The sequence below is a fragment of the Meriones unguiculatus genome, chromosome X (assembly GCF_030254825.1).
Source record: "Meriones unguiculatus strain TT.TT164.6M chromosome X, Bangor_MerUng_6.1, whole genome shotgun sequence".
In the NCBI taxonomy this organism is placed as follows: Eukaryota; Metazoa; Chordata; class Mammalia; order Rodentia; family Muridae; genus Meriones; species Meriones unguiculatus.
The window spans coordinates 130,825,657-130,846,865 of record NC_083369.1 but is presented as its reverse complement, the minus strand read 5'-3'; the positions used below and the strand labels follow the sequence as shown (position 1 = coordinate 130,846,865).

The 21,209-nt window shown below is 37.9% G+C and overlaps 1 protein-coding gene across 3 annotated transcripts in view; it reads left to right on the top strand.

Moving 5' to 3' along the window:
• The window catches only part of Arhgap6 (Rho GTPase activating protein 6), a 584,642-nt gene that overhangs the window by 515,943 nt on the left and 47,490 nt on the right, over window positions 1–21,209 (top strand). For all 3 annotated transcript variants that reach the window (XM_060375299.1, XM_060375301.1, XM_060375300.1), the window contains 4 exons: window positions 3,526–3,597; window positions 14,295–14,551; window positions 16,395–16,590; window positions 18,957–19,012. In XM_060375299.1, coding sequence (XP_060231282.1) covers window positions 3,526–3,597; window positions 14,295–14,551; window positions 16,395–16,590; window positions 18,957–19,012 — 581 coding nt within the window. The remainder of the gene's footprint in view (window positions 1–3,525; window positions 3,598–14,294; window positions 14,552–16,394; window positions 16,591–18,956; window positions 19,013–21,209) is intronic.

The following is a 21,209-nucleotide window of genomic DNA, read 5'->3' as shown; positions in this document are numbered from 1 at the left end:
CTGCGGGAATTGGTAAATTCAGAACCCATATACAGAACTGTCTACTATCAAAGCTATTACTCTCCACGTGTTCCTAGGTGGTAGGGGAAGAAAATACAGTGCCTAGATGAGGAATGTGCCTGTGAGACCAGACATGCGTCTTGATATTTCCAAGATAATACAAAATTAGAGATAAAGGGTGGGAGGTAGGAAAGGATGAAGTAAAGAAGGAATGCAGAGAGACAGAGAGAGAGAGAGAGAGAGGAAAGTACACAACAATCTTAATCTCTAAATAGTTGTGGTGAATACCATAAGTCATTGTTGATGTGACACTAAAATTTATATTTTGTAATATAATCTCATATGCATCAACATGCAACCCACGGGAAACCTATTTGTTTCATAGTTGTCAGGAGTGAAAATTCAAATTTCAAAGCATAAACCTCCCTAAACCAGAGAACTGATAGGTAGTGTGGCTTGGATTAAAGTTAAATTTCTGTGCTTTCCAGGTAAGGCCTATCTTGAGGAATACACTTAAGACCAGATTATGGATGCCCAAAATGAGAAAGGAAGACAATCAGCCAGAAGGGTTGTGTGCATGTGATAGATCAGTGGGAGAGGAGAATAATTGAAAATAAAGTATAATGAAACATATATATAAAAACATCACAGTGTCTTTCTTGTTCTGGGTTATCTCACTCAGGATGATCTTTTCTAGTTTCATCCGTTTGCCTGCAAATGTCATGATTTCCTCGTTTTTAATAGCTGAGTAACATTCCATTGTGTAAATGTAGCACAATTTCTGTGTCTATTCTTCAGTTGGAGGATATCTGGGTTGTCTTCAGATTCTGGCTATTATGAATAAAGCTGCTACAAACATAGTTCATAGCAAAATATCTTTGTTGTATGGTGGAGTATCTTTTGGGTATATGTCCAGGAGTGGTATAGCTGGGTCTTGAAATAGTGCTATTCCTAATTTCCTGAGAAATCGACAGAATAAGGTAACCCAGAACCAGAAAGACATGCACGGTATATACTCATTTATAAGTTAATATTATCCATATAATAAAGGATAACCATACTACAATCCACAGACGTAAAAGAGCTAAATAGCAAGGAGGGCCCTAGAGAGGATGCTTATTTCTCATTCAGGAGGGAAAATAGACTAGACACCACACACATGTACTTGTTGAAGAGAGCGGGAACAGGATGGGAGCCTAGGAATGATGTCCTTGGAAAGATTCCACCCAGCAGAGATTAAATCAGTTGCTAAGACTCATAACCAAAATTTGGGCAGAGTGCAGGGAGTCTTATGGAAAATTGTGGGGATAGAAGGACCTGAAGGGGACAGGAGTTCCACAAGAAGACCAACAGAGCCAACAAATCTGGGGTTCAGGGAATCCTGAAAAGACTGATGCACCAACCAACCATGTATGGGGAAGACCTAGGCCCCCTTCTAAGATGTACCCCATAGACAGTTCAGTTTCCTTGTGGATTCCCCAGTAAGAAGAGCAGTGGCTTGCCAGGCCACATAGAAAGAAGGTGCAGGCAGTCTTAATGAGAGTTGATAGATTAGGGTCAGATGGTAAGGGAGAAGGGCTCCCTATTTCTGTAGGCTAGGGGAGCGGGATAGGGAAGAAGAGGGAGGAAGGGTGGGACTGGGAAGAGATAAGGGAGGGGTCTACAGTTGGGGGTATAAAGTGAATAATTCATATAAGAAAGGAAAGAAAGAAGGAGAGAGGGTGGGAAGGAAGGAAGGAAGGAAGGAAGGAAGGAAGGAAGGAAGGAAGGAAGGAAGGAAGGAAAGAAGGAAAAAATCACAGTGAAATCTATTAGTTTATATATTAACCTAAAATTATAAAAATTAAAATAAAAATAAAGAGAAAAACTTGTGGCTTCTCATCCTGGGCTCAGTGATAGAACATTTGGTTGCAGTGTACAAGGTTCTGGGTTCCATCCTTAATACCACAGAAAAATTTCTTAGGCTTCAATAGATGTAGGGTTTAGTTACTCTGTTCAGTCAAGTATGCAAATTGAGGAAATAGAAGAATTCTAGTAGGAAATTTAATTACTAGACCAAACACATTTGGTGAGTTGAACTAGCAATAACAAAAGTATTAAAAAGTAAAACCACCCTCAGTCTTATTTGGAGAACAGATGAGAATCTTGTGCAGTTAATATGTTTTATCATCTGTGTTTATATAATAAGTCATGACAGTTCCTAGTAGTTAGATCACCTCTTAGATGTTTAAGATGTGACCATATCAGAGAAGAAAGAGATTAATGGATCTTGACCACTGTACTGATTTAACACCAGCTGATTTACATGTTTTCCCTGCTTTTACAAATCTCATGACTTTAAAGGTGAAAAATCTTACTATTTTCATTTTGTGGGAATAAAATATTTTGGGGGAGATTTTGGAAGGATATTATTCCTTCACGTCTAAAAATTCACAGAGGAAGAGGAGGAGGAGCTGGGAACATCTGCAACCCCAAGAGGATCCGAGGAATGCTTGTTACATTCAGAGTGCTTATTCTGACATTTGTTGTTATCAGAGCCTTGTTTTGTAAAATTATTGGGTGATATCTCTTTTTTACTACATGTTTTAGTATGCCCTGCAAGAATTCTTAATCCACTTTTAAAATAGTTCCCTTTGGTTTGAACTACTTCTTTCTTATTGTAGCCCAGTGTGGACGCCTGATCCACACCCCCTCCATGTTAAGCTTAATAATCCCAAAACATATCCTGGCAGTGATAAATGCCAATATTTTATGATGACATTCCTGGAATTCAATTGCAGATGCCAACCAATATAAATGACATTTTACTATTTGGTTTGTTAAGCAGATCATTAAGTGTGTTCATTAGATGTATCACATGCAAAAAGGGAATATTCCCCTACTTACAGTGACACATTTGAAACAACTCCAACATCTAAGTATGAATAATTAAATTATTGGACAAGCATACTGTAGAATAACATGCAAGCCCTAGGCAGAAAGTAGATCTGAATTTATGGGCATGCATCAGGCTCCATTCTTTAGGTAAAAGCACCAAGACTTATCCAAAGTTCTTCATGTTGTAAGTGGTATGATAATAGTAAGTCCTGAGTTCAATGGACACCAAAATCCATTTCCTTTTCCAGTTACACTGTAGAAGCTTATGAATGTCAAAGCTATATGTGTGTACAGTTGATTCTGTGATGGAGATTTTGTTCAAGATGAAGTGTGACTTGCATAAACATGAAGGATTGAGAAGCCTTTTGTGACAGTAAAAACAAATACATCTGGCTGTTAAAGCTGAATTACATATGAAAGAGGGCTGTTTCTAGTTCTTCCCATGATTGAAAGAACATTTCAGAGCATATTTCATGGTTGGTTACATATGCTACAAACTGGGGATTTTTCAGGTATTTTCAAGGCTAGTTCTCTATTTACAGTGTTGAATTACATAAGTGAAGGAAGACATCAACTGTAATTGTTTGTAATGTGAAAATAATTTTATATTTATTTTTTAAAAAACTCTTATTCTTTTAATATTCACAGATGGACAAAAGAGAAAGAAATCTTTGAGAAAGAAACTGGATTCACTAGGAAAGGAAAAGAACAAAGACAAAGGTAAAGAACCAAATAGCTAGAGCCAACGCATCTTTCAGGGAGCATGCTATTTGTATTGGGTTGATATTTTGAATTGCATGGATTTATGTAGTTAGGTTCTACTGTGTAAACTACATTTCTGTAATGGAATGTTATTGAGAACAGTTTGGGTTTGCTTTTCTGTGTTTGAGTATCCCTATGCTGAATTGATGAGTTCAGCTGGTTTGAGCAGCTGATGACTACAGCCAAGGTTGTGGTTCCAATTATTGTGTCCAATCAGCTATGCCTAAAAGAAGACCTTGGTTGAGTAGCCATGGACAGCATGCATAATAATAACCAGCTGTTTGGCAAATGCAGACAATTAAGCAGGACTAATTAAATAAGAAAGAGCTTGGATTTACCTGCTATGACTACAGAAAAGAAACAGTCTCCATCTCGTGACTTACAAAATGTAGGCCATCCTCAACAATTTTGTTAGATCCCACAATGTTTGGTTTGGGCTCCGTAAGTTTTTGGAAATTACTGACTTTCATCATATTGATTTGTGTTCATTTCCATAGCTTTTTAAGGAAATGACACTTGAGCCATTCTTTCACAGACATTTGTGGTCAATTTTAGTTTGCACACTTTAGTTGTAAAGGTCACCTGGACCCCATTACTACAGTCTATATTTTATGACTTCTTTTTATAGTCTTATATGAACTGATTTTTAAATGGTATAATTGTGTGAATGCATGTTCATTTTATGTGTCATAATGAATGAATGTTGAATGAAAAAAGGCATATGTCTCACTTTGGAGTGCTCATATATAGTAACTTCATTTATGCTTTTATTAGAAAGCAGTGGATTTTTTTTTCAATATATGCATTATGAATTGCACTGGATAAGGCTTGCTCCAACACAGATACCAGTCTATTACACATATGGATACAAAGAATCTTAAGGAATTAAAATCACTGTTTTGCCTCCCTTGCAGTGGGGTTTGTTTTCCTTGGTGCTAGTGGCAATGTGAACTGGAAAAACTTTGTGGGCATATGTTGTACTGTTCATTATGAGATGTTTAGCAGCATCCTTGACCTCTGCCAGTAGCATTGCCTGTAGCCAGACCGTGCTCAGCCTTTTAAATGTGTACCTCCAACTAGGCAAAAAGAGATAAAAGGTGTTAGTAATCAATACCTGTAGCTGCAAGCTAGAATCATTTCTATAACCTTTAAATTAAGGCTCAAGGGTACAGATGTAGCTCAGTAGTAGAATTCTTGTCTAGAATGCACAAGACCTATTGTTTTGTGGCCAACACCCCCTGAAATACAAATAAAAGAAGACTTAATGTCTATATATTTACTGAAGTGAATCTGGGTGCATTGATATTCAAGGGTATCTCAGGCATGAGCATTTTTTTCTTTTTGCAAACTTACAATGTATAATCTAACATGAGAACTGTGATCATATTCACCAGAATACTCAGTAGGATTTGCTACTAGAATAATGAAGACAAAGAATGGGCTACCTGCACATTCACTGTCTGATAAATGTTACTATATGTATAAGTTTGTTGTATTACTGCCCTTATTTTTTGTTTTATCTTTGACAATTTTGCAAATATATTATAGTATATTATATTGTGATCATATTCACCCCCTTACCTTCTCTCCTCCCCTCCTGCTGATCCATTCTTCTTCCTAACTAGTACACTTCTTTCCTTCATGTCTTTTATATGTATAAATCTTATGCCTGTAAGCGCAGATGATATGTATTCATGAGTGCAATGATCATGTCATATGCATCTCAAAACATTATTCCGCAGCCTCTGTATCTTACACTGTTTCTACTCCATTTTCCTCAATGTACCCTCAGCTTTAGAGGGGCTAATATAGATGATTCATTTAGGCTTGAGAACTTAACTACAATAACCGTGCCCCCCTCATCCATGGGAGATACATTCTAAAGACATTCCATCAATGACACAAATTGTGGCGTAAAGCAATGTGCAGTATACTTCCCTGTGTATACGTGCATACCTATGCTAAAGTTTAATGAATGAATAAGGCACAGTAGAAGATTAACAAAAATAACCAAGAATGAACCAATCATTACAATAAACTGTGATAGAAACCTTAAAACATACGACTTTTTATTTGATCATTTTCCACTTAATTTTACGGCAGTTTACTGTGGATAACTGAAACATTGAAAATTGAAAACAGCTATATGAGCAATTTATTATTTCTTGAAGTTACTTTATTCTAGGATAATGATATTGATGCTGGGTTTGAAAAACAATGAAGATGTTAGTGGTTCTTTCGAGAATATCCATTCAGACTACACTAAGAAGAATGAGGTTTTTTTTTTTGTTGTTGTTGTTTTTGTTTTTGTTTGGTTTTTTTGGAAGACAGAGATTGATGGCTTCATTCTCTAAATTGGTGTGTGTGTGCACTCATATTGCATGCACACACACACATAAAGCAGACAGAAAGAAGATGAGTGAATAGGGAAGTAAGGGTCAGGAAGTAAGTACTTGATTAATGTCCAGTAGGACATTAGACATTTTTTCTGACCAAAACCATACTAATGTAGACTCAGTAAAAGCTTGAGAGTATTATATATTGGCATACAGGAAGCTGAGTGGGGAAACCTTTTGATGGTTCCACAGAAAGGGCACATCATTCATTTATCTAAGGAGAGGAGTATCAAGCTTCACTGTATGAAGTTTGATCTTTATGAATTAGACTTGATGTATTTTTTTTTCAGTTTATTTACTTTACATCCCAAGAGTGCCCCCTACCTCCTTTCCTCCCAGTACCCCACCCCCTCCATTCCCTTTTCCTGCTCCTTCTCCCCAGAAACGAGGAGCCTCCTCCCACCTCCCACAACCCTCCCTAGCACATAAAGTCACATCAAAACTGAGCATATCCTCATCTCCTGAGGCCACGCAAGGCAGCCCTGCCAGGGGAAAGTGATCCAAAAATAGACAATAAAGTACATGTTAGAAAGAGCCCCACCCCTCCACTCACCAGGTGCACCATATGAAGACCAAGCTGCCCATTGGCCACATATGTGCAGGGGGCTTAGAACCAGGTCATGCATGCTTCTTGGTTGATGTCTCAGTCTCTATAACCAATGGAACTGGGTTAATTGTCTCTGTTGGTCTTCTTGTGAGGTTTCTATCCCCTCCAGTTCCTTCCATCTTTCTCCCAATACTTCCACAAGACCCTCCAGAGCTCTTTCCCATGCTTGGCTGCAAGTCCTAGCATCTGTCTCTATCAGCTGCTGGTGGAAGCATCCCAGATGACAATCAAGTTAGGCTCCTGTCTGCACGCAGAGCATCATTAATAGTCTCGGGTTGGCTGTCTACCATGGGGTGGGTCTCAGGTTGGGCCAATTATTGGTTGGACATTCTCTCAATCTTTGTTGTCTCTTTGTCTTTGTACTTCTTGTAGGCAGGGTGATTTTTGGATCAAAGGTTTTGTCAGGTTGTTGTTCCCCTCCTTCCACTAGCCTTGCCTGGATAGGACGTGGCCACTTCAGTCTTTATGTTCCCTGCTCCCTGTTAGGAATCTCAACTAGAGTTACAATCATATCTTCCCAGGAGCCTACTCTGTCATAAGCCTTCAGCTTGACAAACAGATGTCCTCTTGTGTTTTGCTTCTTGTTCCTAGCCCTCTCACCTCCCACCTCTGTTCTCTCCACATCTGATCCCCACTCTTTTCTCCCTACCAATTCCACCTCCTTCCCAGTTCCCTCTCTTCTTCCACTTCTGCTGTCTATTCTATTTCCCCTTCTGAGTGACATTTTGGCACCCTCCCTTGGGCCTTCCTTGTCACTTACCTCCTTTGGGTCTGTGGGTTGTAGTATGGATATCCTGTACTATATGTTTACTATCTACTTATAAGTGAGTACAAACCATGTGTGTCTTTCAGCCTTGGTGCTTTAAAACAAGGTATCCTAGGCTTAACTGGAAGACTTACTCCAAGACAGCTCTTCAAAACATAAAACCTTGTCCATGTCAACATTGGGAGCCATTGCTTAGCTATCTTGGGAACGAGAACCAGGGAATGGCTGTGTGCTAATGTGGTACATTTGTAATCCCTTCATATTTTCCTTCCCTTTGAATATTAGTGTTTGAGTTCATAACAAATGCACATGTGAAAATTATTATTACTGAAATCCAAGAGGGAAATTAGGAAAACAGGAAACTCTGAATGACCTCTTGGATTAGGCCACCAAAATGGATGGTTTGCTCACAATTTTAAAAGAAAGTGATTCAAAAATATTTGATATGTTACTATATTAATTGATTCCATCAGCATGAATTATGTCCTGCATGATATTTAACTGATGGATATAAAAATATATAACAGAACATATGGCATCCTGGCATCTATGCTGTCACTTAAACAGTACCCATCTTTCTGTGGGGGTTTATATGGAAACAAATTCAAAATTGCCTTTGGTTTGCAAGATAAAATTTCATACAGAAGATTTCGAAGTCCTTAATTTTCTGTAGTTTTTAATTATTTGGCAAACAGAAGTAACTTTCAGAAATTCAGACAGTTCTCTTGTAAAAAACAAAAACAAAAACAACAACAAAAAAAAACACTATCAATGCAGATGCTGAGACTTATGGTCAACCTTTGGGCAGAGTGCAGGGAATATTATGAAAGAAGTGGGATACAGTAAGATCTGGATAGGACAGGAACTCCACAAGGAGAGCAAAAGAACCAAAAAATTTGAGCACAGGGGTCTTTCCTGAGACTCATACTCCAACCAAGGACTATGCATGGAGATAACCTAAGACCCCTGCACAGATGTAGCCCATGGCAGTTCAGTATCCAAGTGGGTTCCATTGTAATAGGAACAAGGACTGTCTCTGACATGGACTGATTGGCCTGCTCTTTAATTACCTCCCCCTGAGGGGGAATCAGCATTACCAGGCCACAGAAGAAGACAATGCAGCCACTCCTGATGAGACCTAATTGACTAGGATTAGAAGGAAGGAAAAGGAGACCTCCCCTATCAGTGGACTTGGGGAGGGGCATGCATGCAGAGGGTGGAGGAATGGAAGGATTGAGACAGGAGGAGGAAGGGAAACACAGGGGGGATACAAAGTGAATAAAGTGTAATTAATAAAGAAAAAAAACAGATATTGAGGAAAAGCTAAATAAAAAAAATACATATTTAAAAAAACTGGTTTGATCCAGTTCCTGGGCTTCCCTAATCAAGGTACATAAGGCCTAGGTATTATGTTGGCATAACTGTTCCACAGGACAGTGAAAGAGCATCAATTGTGGTGCTCCTTTATTTTGTACAAAAAATACTATTGTGTCACAGTCTAGGTCACTATACAGGAACTATGAAGTAAAACATAAAAGACCTTTCTGCAACTTCTATTTTTGTTTCAAATTAAGTAGTACTAAAAAATTAAGAATTAATTATATGTAGAAATTCTCCAAGGAAATTGTTTCAATACTGTCATTAAAAGCCATCCTTATGGCCTAAGGACATCACTCAGTAGGTAAGTCGGTTGTTACAAAAGTGTGAGAATCTAAATCAGAATATCAAACCCACATTAAAAAAAAAAAGCCAAATTTGGTGGTGTATGCCTGTAACCCAGAAAGGATGAAATGGGAGGAGGAGACAGTGGATCCCTAGATGCTTACTGCCCACCTCATTTGGAAAACTTGACAAAGTTCCAGGCCTGTGATACATCCTATCTCAAATGAAAAGTGGTAAGGACCTAAGGAGGGAAACAAAAGCTTTCTGCCTTCCTTGTATGCATGTGCAAATCCCAACCCCAAGAACATGGACACAAAACATACATAGACACACACACACACACACGCACACCTATACACACAAGCTAATACTAGAGAAGAGACTAACCATGCTGTATGTAGTCCTAGAGAAAGGTAGGAAAGGTGTGGGTCTTGCTCGCAGAGAATTTTGTAGCCCAAAGCACAATTTTTGGTCTACATAATAACGGCATTGAGACATCATCAAAACATACTAAAGAATGAATGACTTCTTGAGTGGTGTTTTAAATTAAATTAGACTATCATGCTACATTGTATGACATGAGGGTGGAGCAGACAACAGCACAAAGCAAAGAAGGAAGGGCAGTTTGAAAGCTTTTTACAAATCTGGGAGCAAAGCAATGGTACCATGGACTGAGAATTGTGGTGGAGGTAGAAAGAAGGAGATAAAATCAAATGATAGCATGAGGGTGGTATAGCAAGATGATGATGAAGTAGAAATGAGATAGAAAAAGTAGAGAAGTATTAATGTATGGCTTTTAGAAGTCTTATTTGCCCCATGAAAAACAGATGTCTCTGCCAATCCAAGTAAAGTCTAGTAAGGAAAGGCTGGGAGTGACACATGCCTTTGGAATATAGAGGTGTAAAGGAACAAGAAGTCATTGGTGTTTGGAGGATAATTGAGAGCTGAAGATAGAAATGAAATATAAATTCTGGGGAAAACAATTTCCAGAGTGGGAAAAGGGGAGTGGATGACAATGGTGGTTACAGACAAAGGTCAAAAAAGAGGAAGGAAATATGGGACAGAGAGTCACGTGAGCCAACTAAGTAGTCAAGCAAACCATTAAGTGTTTTAGAATATTGGGGTTTAAACGTTAGTCAAAGCCAATAATAGTAGAAAAAAATAAAGTGTATAGGACAAGTAGAAGCTTGTGGTAGTAAGCTTCTTTCACAGGTGGGACAATAGGGCTCTAAATGGAATAGTTGGGAGTAAAGAGGAAAACTCAACAACATTTGACCCTGTGTTTAATGAGGAGGCAGAGACAACTAATGCTAATATCCTAGTGGAACACATGGCTTGGATTAAAACATAATACCAGTTGTCCCTGGCCATAACACAGCAAGTCTTAGGTAATATTTTTGTCATTAAAAGAAAATCCTATTATCAAGTTAATTAGCTTCGACCTTTGCAGGTTTCTCTGTCTCTGTCTCTCTCTCACATACACACACACAAAAACACCAAGATTTGAACTCAGATAGGCTTATGCACCCAATACTTCATTGACACACACATGACAACTTTGTTCAGTAGAAATTTGATGAATTTTTATTCCACAATAGCTACATTTTTAAGAAGAAAATAGTATTCAGAGCTCCTTCCTAGAATCTTACAAAGACCTCAAGACAAGACCCTATAGTATGAGCTTAGAGAGCACTACTTTGTGAAGCTTGTGAGAGTCTTTGGGAAAAGCATCAAGACACTATAGAGGCCACATCAAAATTCTAGCTTAGAAACAATAAGCTCAGCCCTAACAGAAGCCTACCATACCAGAGAGAAATAAAAACCCACTCCTGGTGGCTCCATATTTTGAATGAGAGTAAAGGAAGAGTAAATATCAAGACAGAATGACTTCATGTATTTTCTGCTTAGTTTGTATTCAGTTATTACTATTTGCAAACACAGTGATGTACTTCAGGTATTAAAAACTCTAAATTGGGGGGAGCAGGAGAGATGGCTCAGTGGTTAAGAGTTGGACTACTCTTTCATAACTCAAATCCAGTTCCCAGATTCCACATGATGGCTCACAACTACATGTAAATCCATCTCTAAAACATACAACGCCCTCTTCAGGACTCTATGGGCACTTGCACACAGATGCATACACCTACAAAAAGAAATCTTTTTTGTAAAATTGTAGACTCCACAATAAAATGCTTTTTTTTTTCTTTTTCCCAGAAATACTGGAAATCTCTAAATAAGTCTGATTGGGCTTTCTTATATGAAAAATTGTCTAGGAGAAAAGTTAAGAGCTCCTATAATAGAGCAAGTCTTCCTAAATTAATATGCCTACATTAGCAGACCCATGTCACATAATTTATTTCAAAGTCCTTTTTATTTTTTCTATCCCCAACCAGGACTACACATTATGTGTGTCTGTCAGTCTTCATATGTGTGTGTTTTTGAAGAATATCTGAGTATTTCCTGATTCATATAAGAAATCCTCCAAGTCCACACCTGATAATCTGCAACTGCTCTTTGCTTCTAGGTTTTGTTTTAATTTTTATTTTTTGTATTAATTACAGTTTATTCATTTTTTTATCCCAGCTGTAGCCCTCTCCCTAATTCCCTCCCAATCCCACCCTCCCTCATCTCCTCCCATGTCCCTCTCCAAGTTTACTGATAGGGGAGGACCTCCTCCCCTTCCATCTGACCCTACCCTATCAGGTCTCACCGGGACTGTCTTTCATAGTCTTCCTCTGTGGCCTGGTCAGGCTGCTTCACCATCAGGGGGAGGTGATCAACGAGCCAGTCACTGTGTTCATGTCAGAGACAGATGCTGTTCCTGTACACTTGGATACTGAGCTGCCATGGGCTACATCTGGTGGGAGTAGAGTAATAGTCAGACCTCAAAGAGAAAGGCATAGCATTTTGATTGCTATATGAACTATAGTTAAATGATAGAGCAAGCACCTCTGAAAAAAATGCCCAGGTGAACTTAGTACATTTCACTTCAAAACAAGTTGCATGTTTTAATGGAACCAGAAGTATATGTCTTTAAAGTACCATTTCTGCACTTAATGGAGACTTGGCTATTAGCCTAGTTTAAAATGTTATCATGAATTAAGCAGGAAAACCTTTTAAAGCCTCTTTCCACATGGTTTAATGTTAGCTTTTTTGTTCAACGAACAAATAACCTTAGTGTTATTTTCCCTTGATCATTCCAGTTTCATTCACAGGGCTTATAAAAACAAGGGCTCTCCTAGAATCCAATTTGCTGTGGCTGCTAAGAGATGTAATTTTGAGTCTAACAAGAATAAAGCACTTAATTAAATTATTAATATTTTGGCATATATATAAAATGCTACTAATAAAATGTCTATTTCTGAGGATTTAATACATATGAACACAAATGGATTGACTATAGTGATACAAAAAGTAACTATATGTATATTGCCAAATGAAGCCAAAGGGTTCTTTATTGTGTCTCTTTCCCAAATGGCTCCTAGTAAAAAATTGAACAAAATGTATCCTGGGCCTCTCACAAGCTATATCATGGTCAATTTGACTTCTACACGTGGTCATCAAGAAACCCGAATATAGTTCATGAAGGGACCTCTGTAGCCCAGGTGGCTGGCAGTAGGAGGTAGGGACACAGAAAAAAAAGGGGGGGGGGGAGAGCAAACTTCTTAAAGTGTCCCTAAATTGGTTCTCTGCTCCTTAGGTTATTATTTCTTACACGGCCTCCTTTATAAGGAACCTTAAAGTATGTCAACTGAATTTCAACCTTGGATTCATTCATCTCTCTATTATTCACATGAGAGTCACCCTGTTACAATTATTTACATGTCCGATTCTACACGTTCCCTCCCTACTTCAGAACCCCTCATGAGAAAGGGCCTGAGATCTTTTATACCACTCCCACTGCGAAATCTGACATAGCAAATTGTAGTTGTTCAATCAACATTTGTAGAGTGAATGGATAAACGTGGTTTCCTCATGCCTTCAAAGACTTCTAAAATACATAAATTGAGTAGTAACAGTTTATAAAGATTTGTGTTCATGAACTTTATATTTATTTAAATTCTGTCCAAATGTCAAACTTTATGTTTTGTTTTTTCTCTTTATAATTTTTTTAAATTTTAATTTTAATTACTTTTCTTCACAATTTATTCATTATATATCCCAATTGAAGATCCCTCCCTCAAATCATCCAAGACCCACCCACCTTCCCTCTTCCCCTTATCTCCTTCCCCAGTCCACTGAAAGGGGAAGTTCTCCTCCTACACCATTTGCCCATAGCTTATCAAGACTCATCAGGACTGCCTGGATCCTTTTCCTCTGTGGCCTGGCAAGACCACATAGCCAGGGGCAAGTGATCAAAGAGGAAGCAATCAAGTTCATGACAGAGGCAGCCTCTGCTCCCCTTACTTGGAAACCCACATGGAGACTGAGCTGCCAATTGGCTACATCTGAGCAGGGAGTCTAGGTCCTCTCCATGTATGGACTTTGGTTGGTCCATCAGTCTCTGCAGGAACCCTGGGCTCAGAAATTTTAGCTTTGTTGGTCTCCTTGTAGGCTCCTGTCGTCCATGTCCTTCTATCCTACCCCCCCCCTTTTTCCATGAAACTCCCTGTGCTCTGCCCAAAGTTTGGCTGATAGTCTCAGCATCTGCTTGGATTCCTGTTGGGTGGAGCCTTTCAGAGGACCCTCTATCGTGTACTCCCATCATGTTTCCTCTCTTCCACTGCTTCTGGTGTCTATTCTGTTTGGCATTCTGAATGAGATTTAAGCATCTTCCCTAGGGTCATCCTTAGTGTTCAGCTTCTTTAGGTCTCTAGATTTTAGTATGGCGATCCTATATTGTATGGCCAACATCCACTTATAAGTGAGTGTAAACCATGTGTGTCTTTCTGTTTCTGGGTTACCTCATATAGGATGATCTTTTCTAGTTCCATCCATTTACCTGCAAATTTCATGATTTCTTAGTTCTTAATAGCTGCACAGTATTCCATTGTGCAAATGTGCCACAATTTCTGCATCCATTCCTCCGCTGAGGGACATCTAGGTCGTTTTCCAGATTGTGCAAAATTAGACAACAACAAACCAAATAATCCAATTAAAAAATCAGTTACATAGCTAAACAGAGAATTCTCAATAGAGGAATATCAAATGCAGAGAATACTTAAAGAAATGCTCTCCAGTCTGGACATTTCCTGAATGTAAACATTTGATATTTTTCTTGCAGAATTTATCCCACAGGCATTTGGAATGCCCTTATCCCAAGTCATTGCTAATGACCGGGCATATAAACTGAAGCAAGACTTTCAGAAGGAGGAACAGAAGGATGCAGCGGATTTTGTGTCTTCTCTCCTTCCATTTGGCAATAAAAGACAGAACAAAGAACTCTCAAGCAGTAACTCATCTCTCAGCTCAACCTCCGAAACACCAAACGAGTCCACATCCCCAAACACTCCAGAACCGGCTCCTCGGGTCAGGAGAAGGGTGAGTTGGCCAGGATTCCCTATGACTCTGAGAAAACAGAAAATTAGTAAGGTTATCTTTAGTTTCTGCTAACATGAAAACTGGACACATTGTAGATATCTCTTACACTGATGTATAAACAGTACTCCCCATGTGGTAGCTAACATTCCCTTTCTCTCCTGGTTAACTTGGTACCCGAATATTCTGCACCAATGTCATTGATATTGGTCTTTTGTTAACTCCTTCTGTCTTACTAGAAAGACAGATAACTTTTGTTATCTCCTTACTGTCTTCCTACTCAATCAGACAAATCTACCCTACAACCTATTGGTCCCAAGCCCACAAGGGTAGCTACGAATATGACAAAACACAAATCCATCAAATTGTTTAAAACATTATGAGAATTGTTTTGGCTGCTTTGTTTTGTAACTCAGGGGTGTAGTTCTTGAGCATGAACTTTATAGATGGCATTATATTATCACAATGCCATATATATTACTATATATATATATATATACATACATATATATACACACACATATTTGCACACATGGGTTGCAAATTAGATACCCCTATGCTAGATGCAGAGTCTTGAGGCCAAGATCCAGTGTTTCTGCTAATTTTTTTTCAATACCATTCTTAAAATGTACCAGGATCAATGAACTAACCACAACTGTTCAAAAACAATGAGAGACTTAGATTTTTCTTATCAATAGAGGTTGTCTCTCCTTCAATAGAGCTGTACAGTTGTATGCAGTCTTGTTCAAATGCCCATAGCAATATGGTGCTATATTGATCCAGTGGGCATTGTGATCTAGGCTCTGTGCTCTTTGCCTGTTAATTGGAAACCTAGAAAGCTGAGTTTCTCAGGCTGCCAGGATTGTAATCAGCATAGTCACTGAATGTTGCAGGTCTCTGAGAGTTCTTTGCTAAGCTTTAAGCTGTAAATCTTTGCTATCTCCAGCCATTGAAGACTGCCCTAGTTAAATATACAACTGGACTTCCATTTATAACTCATATTTCTTAGACAGCTACCAGCATTCAAGACTTCTTCTAAGGTATAGCAAGACTTAAGGCCCTGTTAATTTTTATGGTATTGACTATGATACAAAATGGAAAAACTGAAAAAAATGAGCAATATTTGCATTTTCCAGATGAAATTGTTCTTCTAAGCCTGCAATTGTCTTAAGAGTGTTTATAAATGCAAATAACAGAAACACCAAAGCTCTAAATTTGAGCTTTTGGGCGACCTGGGACCTAGGCAGTAGACTTCCTAAAATATCCTTTTCTGAGTCCAGGTCTTACGAGGACTCCAATAGCTAACTTCTTACCACACACTTCATTCAAGACATAAGGCTGTAACCTCCTGTATGCTGGGGTTACAGGCATGTACCACAATATCAAGTTTGAATCTTCCTATGTTTAAATTCTACTTCTTAGAGCTGTAATTGAGGATTTCTTTATTCACAAGACTTCTATGACTTTACCTCATTCATTGAGTATGCAATTTTTGTTTCAAAAAATGAAGTGGTTGAATCAAAGTATTTTAATTATATGTTTCCCGTCTCCTGTCTTCCATTTGGAAAAGTCTGTGTATTGAAATTGTCACTAACAATATTTATCCTATGTTGTAGATATTTCCTAACTCTTTCAAAAGGCATTTAGTTTTTCTTCTTAATATGTCAGCAATAAACAACATAATTAAATGAGGCAGTATTATCTTTTGAGAGTTACAGTCCTTCATGAATGTCTATTGGGTGGCCTCTGCAAGCAGCTGGTTTTTTTTGTTTTGTTTTGTTTTGTTTTGTTTTGTTTTGTTTTCCTGCTGTCTGCCCTCTTCTTCAAGTCTGCACATCATTTACAGGGTGCCATGTCAGTGGATTCCATCACCGATCTGGATGACAACCAGTCTCGACTCCTAGAAGCTTTACAACTTTCCTTGCCTGCTGAGGCTCAGAATAAAAAAGAAAAGGCCAGAGATAAGAAGCTGAGTCTGAATCCTATTTACAGGCAGGTCCCCAGACTAGTGGACAGCTGCTGCCAACATCTGGAAAAACATGGTAAGTAGATTTGTTCCACTTTTAAAAAATAAAGACAATTCAAAAACAGATGTATAGACATACATATACATGAAGGTGAAATAAACACATAAAATAAAGGTGTTAATATTTAATATCAAAAATGTGAAAATTTACTATTTTTGAGATAAGTCAAGAATCATTGATACCATATAATAATAAAATAATTAATACCAATATAAAGGATACACACAGAATATTTATGATATAAAGGACCCGTGAAGAGAATTGCAAGCCTTTACTTTGTTGTTTCTAGATAGAAGTAATTCTATAAATTTTAAAATTCTTTCCAGTTACACATGTTTCACTAGTCAGAATTTTTTTCAGTTGTTGGTGAGGGAAAACAAGATGAAATTAGATTAAGGAGAATGCCTGACTACCTGCTCCAATACTCTGGGAATCCTTATGTATATTGTTTTGTTAAATTTTGTTTTGTTTTGAGACAAGGTTCCTCTATGTAGTACCATTGGCTGTCCTGGACTTGCTTTGTAGACCAGGCTGGCCTCCAACTCACAGGGATCCACCTGCCTCCACCTGCCTCTGCCTGCCTCTGCCTTTCCCCAGTGCTAGGATTAAAGGTAAGTGCCATGATGCCCGACTTATCTAGGAGTCTGAATGCAAGATTCAAACAACTCTGTGAGTGTTCCCTGTTTACTGAATTTGATCTTAGATCAAATATATTCATGTAGATTCAAATGGCCACTAGTACTCTCAATATAGCACCATTCTTGTACCTGATTATGAAGAGAAAATGAACAGTGAAAAAAAATGTGGATGATGCTACTTCTTAGTGATCATGAAGGGTTCTTCAAGAAAATGGAAGCCACATATGGTGTCACATGCCCTTTAATGCCAGCAGGCAGGAGGCAGAGAAATGCAGACCTTTTTGGGTTAGAGAGCAGCCTGGTTAACATAGTGAGACCCATAGTGAGACAGAAAGAAAGTGGAGAAACGCCTTTGTCTTTGGAAAATCAAAGTTATTTCTTCACAAAATAAATCGTATAAGGAGATGGAAAAAAAATAGCGGATGAACAAAACACAAATTAAGCCACTAAAAGGCACATTGACTCACAATTTTTGACTCTTATGTGGGTGTTGCCTGAAAATTCATTGTAATTAAATGAATATTGTTGAAATTTCCAACAAGTGCTAGTGAGACTGTTGTTTTTTTTTTAAAGATCAAAGTTTTAAAATGTTTTTATTTTATTATATTTCATTTTATGTCTATGTGTGGGTTTGAGATTAGCCTTATATACCACATGCATTCAGGTATCTGCAGAGGACAGAAGTGGCTGTCTCCTAAAAGTGGAGTTGCAAGTGTTCGTGAGCTGCCATGAGGGTACTGGGAACTGAATCTGGGTCCTCTGGAAGAGCAGCGAGTGCTCTTACCACTGAGCCATTTTTTTTCAGCCTCAATTTCTCTACAAGAAATAAAATATAACTTTTTTCATTTTTCAAAATAAAGTTATACATGATTTTATAGGAAATTTAGCTTTTTTTCAAGTTTGAAATATATACTTTATTTTTCTAATCATAAGGAAAATATTCTTCTTAAAGAAAACACTATTAAATGTAGAAAAACATTTTAAATGCTTTAAAAGAAACAAATCACTTTAAATTTCAATTTATTTCTATTCACCCTTTAAAACTCCCTGAAAAAATTAAAAACATGTATCACTTAGTTGGAACTATACTCTATATACACATACCTATCTATAAATAACGATAGATAGGTGATATAGTGTAGATATATAGATGATATATATAGATGAAACATAACTATAGGTAAATAAATGCTATAGATAGCTAGAAATTATGTAGATATATGCAGAGAATGCCACTGCTATTACTTGGTGGTAAGACAGAGTTTTTGTGTCTACAAAAGTTACTTGTAAATGTCTTTTAAAATGGATGAGTGATAGTCTGTCCTCTGAATGGACCCAAATTAGCTCCAAACACATAAGCTTACTTATCTATTATAAATAGTGCTGTACTGACCACCTTTGTGTGCATATCTTTGTTCACATTTTTAATCATAGAATCACCTCATAGATGTAGAATTATAAGGACAATGCCTATGAAGATATCTCTCTGACCTATAGCATCAATAATCATACAGGGAAAAACTATCATCCCAAAACATTTACTGTAAAAAAAAAAAAAAAAAAAAAAAAAACTGATGCTTAAAGAGCCACCTAAATATCTGGGAAACAAGAATAGTATGGAATATGAAAGTGTCATTGAATACTGTGAAGTCACTGCTGGTCAGCAGGCCACAGTTCAGTATGTACCTTCTACACTGTTTCTACATTGATTTTATTTAAAATCTTTTGTTTGATTATTTTTAGGCCTCCAGACAGTGGGAATATTCCGAGTTGGGAGTTCAAAAAAGAGAGTAAGACAAGTAAGTGAAAACTAAAGGTCAGATTGTTCACTTAAATTGATATCCAATGGCATTACTAGGTAGAAAGTTCAAGTTTATGTAAATTCTATTCTGACTATCTTTTTCTTACCTTCCAACTGACTATAATAGAATTAAGTATAAGAGAATGAAACACAACTCAGAAACTTAGAAAAGTGGAGTTGGAATGAAACAGCTGAAAGAAAATGTCTGGAGAAGTCCATTCCATGTTGAGCTGAGGGAACTATTTGATAAAAATGTCACTGAAGCAGGAAAAGCAGGAGATTCAAAAATGCCTAATCAATAAGTGATAGTAAATAGAATATAATTATTTTCCTTTTTATTTATTTATTTTAATTTATTACATTATATTCACTTTGTATCCTAGCTGTAGCCCACTCCCTTGTTCCTGACCAATCCCACCCTCCTGCCCTTTTCTCCTCCCATGCTCTTCCCCCAGTCCACTGATATGGGAGGTCCTCCTTCCCTTTCATCTGACCCTACCCTATCAGATCTCATCAGGACTGGCTGCACTGTCTTCCTCTGTGGCCTGGTAATAAAAAATCGACCCACTGAATTCATGTCAGAGACAGTCCCTGTTCCCCTTACTAAGGAACCAACCAACTTGGACACTGAGCTGTCATGGGCTACATCTGTGTAAGTTATCTGCATGCATGGTCCTTGTTTGGAGTATCAGTCTCAAAAACAAAAACAAACAAACAAACAAAAAGCCTGGACCCAATATTTTTGGTTTTGTTGTTCTCCTTGTGGAGCTCCTCTCCAGATCTTTCTATATCCCCCTTTTTTCATAAGATTTCCTGCACTCTGCCCAAAGGTTGGCTACAAGTCTCAGCATCTGCTTTGAAACAATGAGTCTTTCAGAAACCCTCTGTGGTAGGCTCCTGTCCTGTTCTGTTTTCTCTCTCTTTCAATGTCTATCCTGTTTGCCTTTCTAAATTCCAAGTGGATCAAAGATCTAGACATCAAACCAGACACACTAAACTATTAGAAGAAAAAGTGGGGAAAAGCCTTGACATCACTAGCATAGGAGACAACCTCCTAAACAGAACACCAATAAGCACAAGCTCTAAGATCAACAATCAGTAAATGGGACCTCCTGAAACTGAAAAGGTTCTGTAAATCAAAGGACACTGTCATCAGTCAAATGATAACATACAGACTGGGAAAGGATTTTCACCAACCCTATATCTGACAGAGGGCTAATATCCAGAATATATCAAGAACTCAAAAAGATAAACAGCAAAAAATCAAGTAATCCAATTTTTAAAATGGGGTACAGAGCTAAACAGAAAATTCTCAATAGAAAAATACTGAATGGCAGAGAAATTATTAAAGAAATGTTCAACATCCTTAGTCATTAGGGAAATGCAAATCAAAACAACTCTCAGATTCCATCTTACACATATCAGAATGGCTAAGATAAAAAACTCAAGTGACAACACATGTTGGAGAGGATGTGGAGAAAGGGGAACTCTCCTCCATTGCTGGTGAGAGTGCAAACTTGAACAACCACTTTGGAAATCAATCAGGTGATGTCTTAAAAAATTAGGAATAGTGCTATCTCAAGATCCAGGTATACCACTCCTAAGAATATACCCAAACGATGCCCCACCATTCAATAACGACATTTTCTCAACCATATTTTCAGCAGCTCTATCTGTAATAGCCAGAATCTAGAAACAACCCAGATGCCCCTCAATGAAGGAATGGATACAAAAAATTGTGGTACATTTACACAATGGAATATTACTCAGCAATTAAAACAACAAAATCATGAAATTTGAAGGCAAATGGTGGGAATTAGAAAAGGTCATCCTGAGTGAGGTAACCCAGAAGCAGAAAGACACACATGGTATATACTCACTTATAAGTGGATGTTAGTCATATAATATAGGATAAACACACTAAAATCTATAGCCCTAAAGAAGCTAAACAATTAAGAGGACCCTAGGAAGACTCTTAATCTTCACTATGAAGGGCAAACAAGATAGACATTGGAAGTAGTAGAAGACAAAGAACAGAACAGGAGCCTTCCACAGAGGGCCTCTGAAAGACTCTGCCCACCAGGGTATCAAAGGAGATACTGAGACTCATAGCCAAATTTCGGGCAGAGTGCAGGGAATCTTATGGAGGCAGGGGGAGACAGAAAGAAATGGATGGGGCAGGAACTCTACAAGAA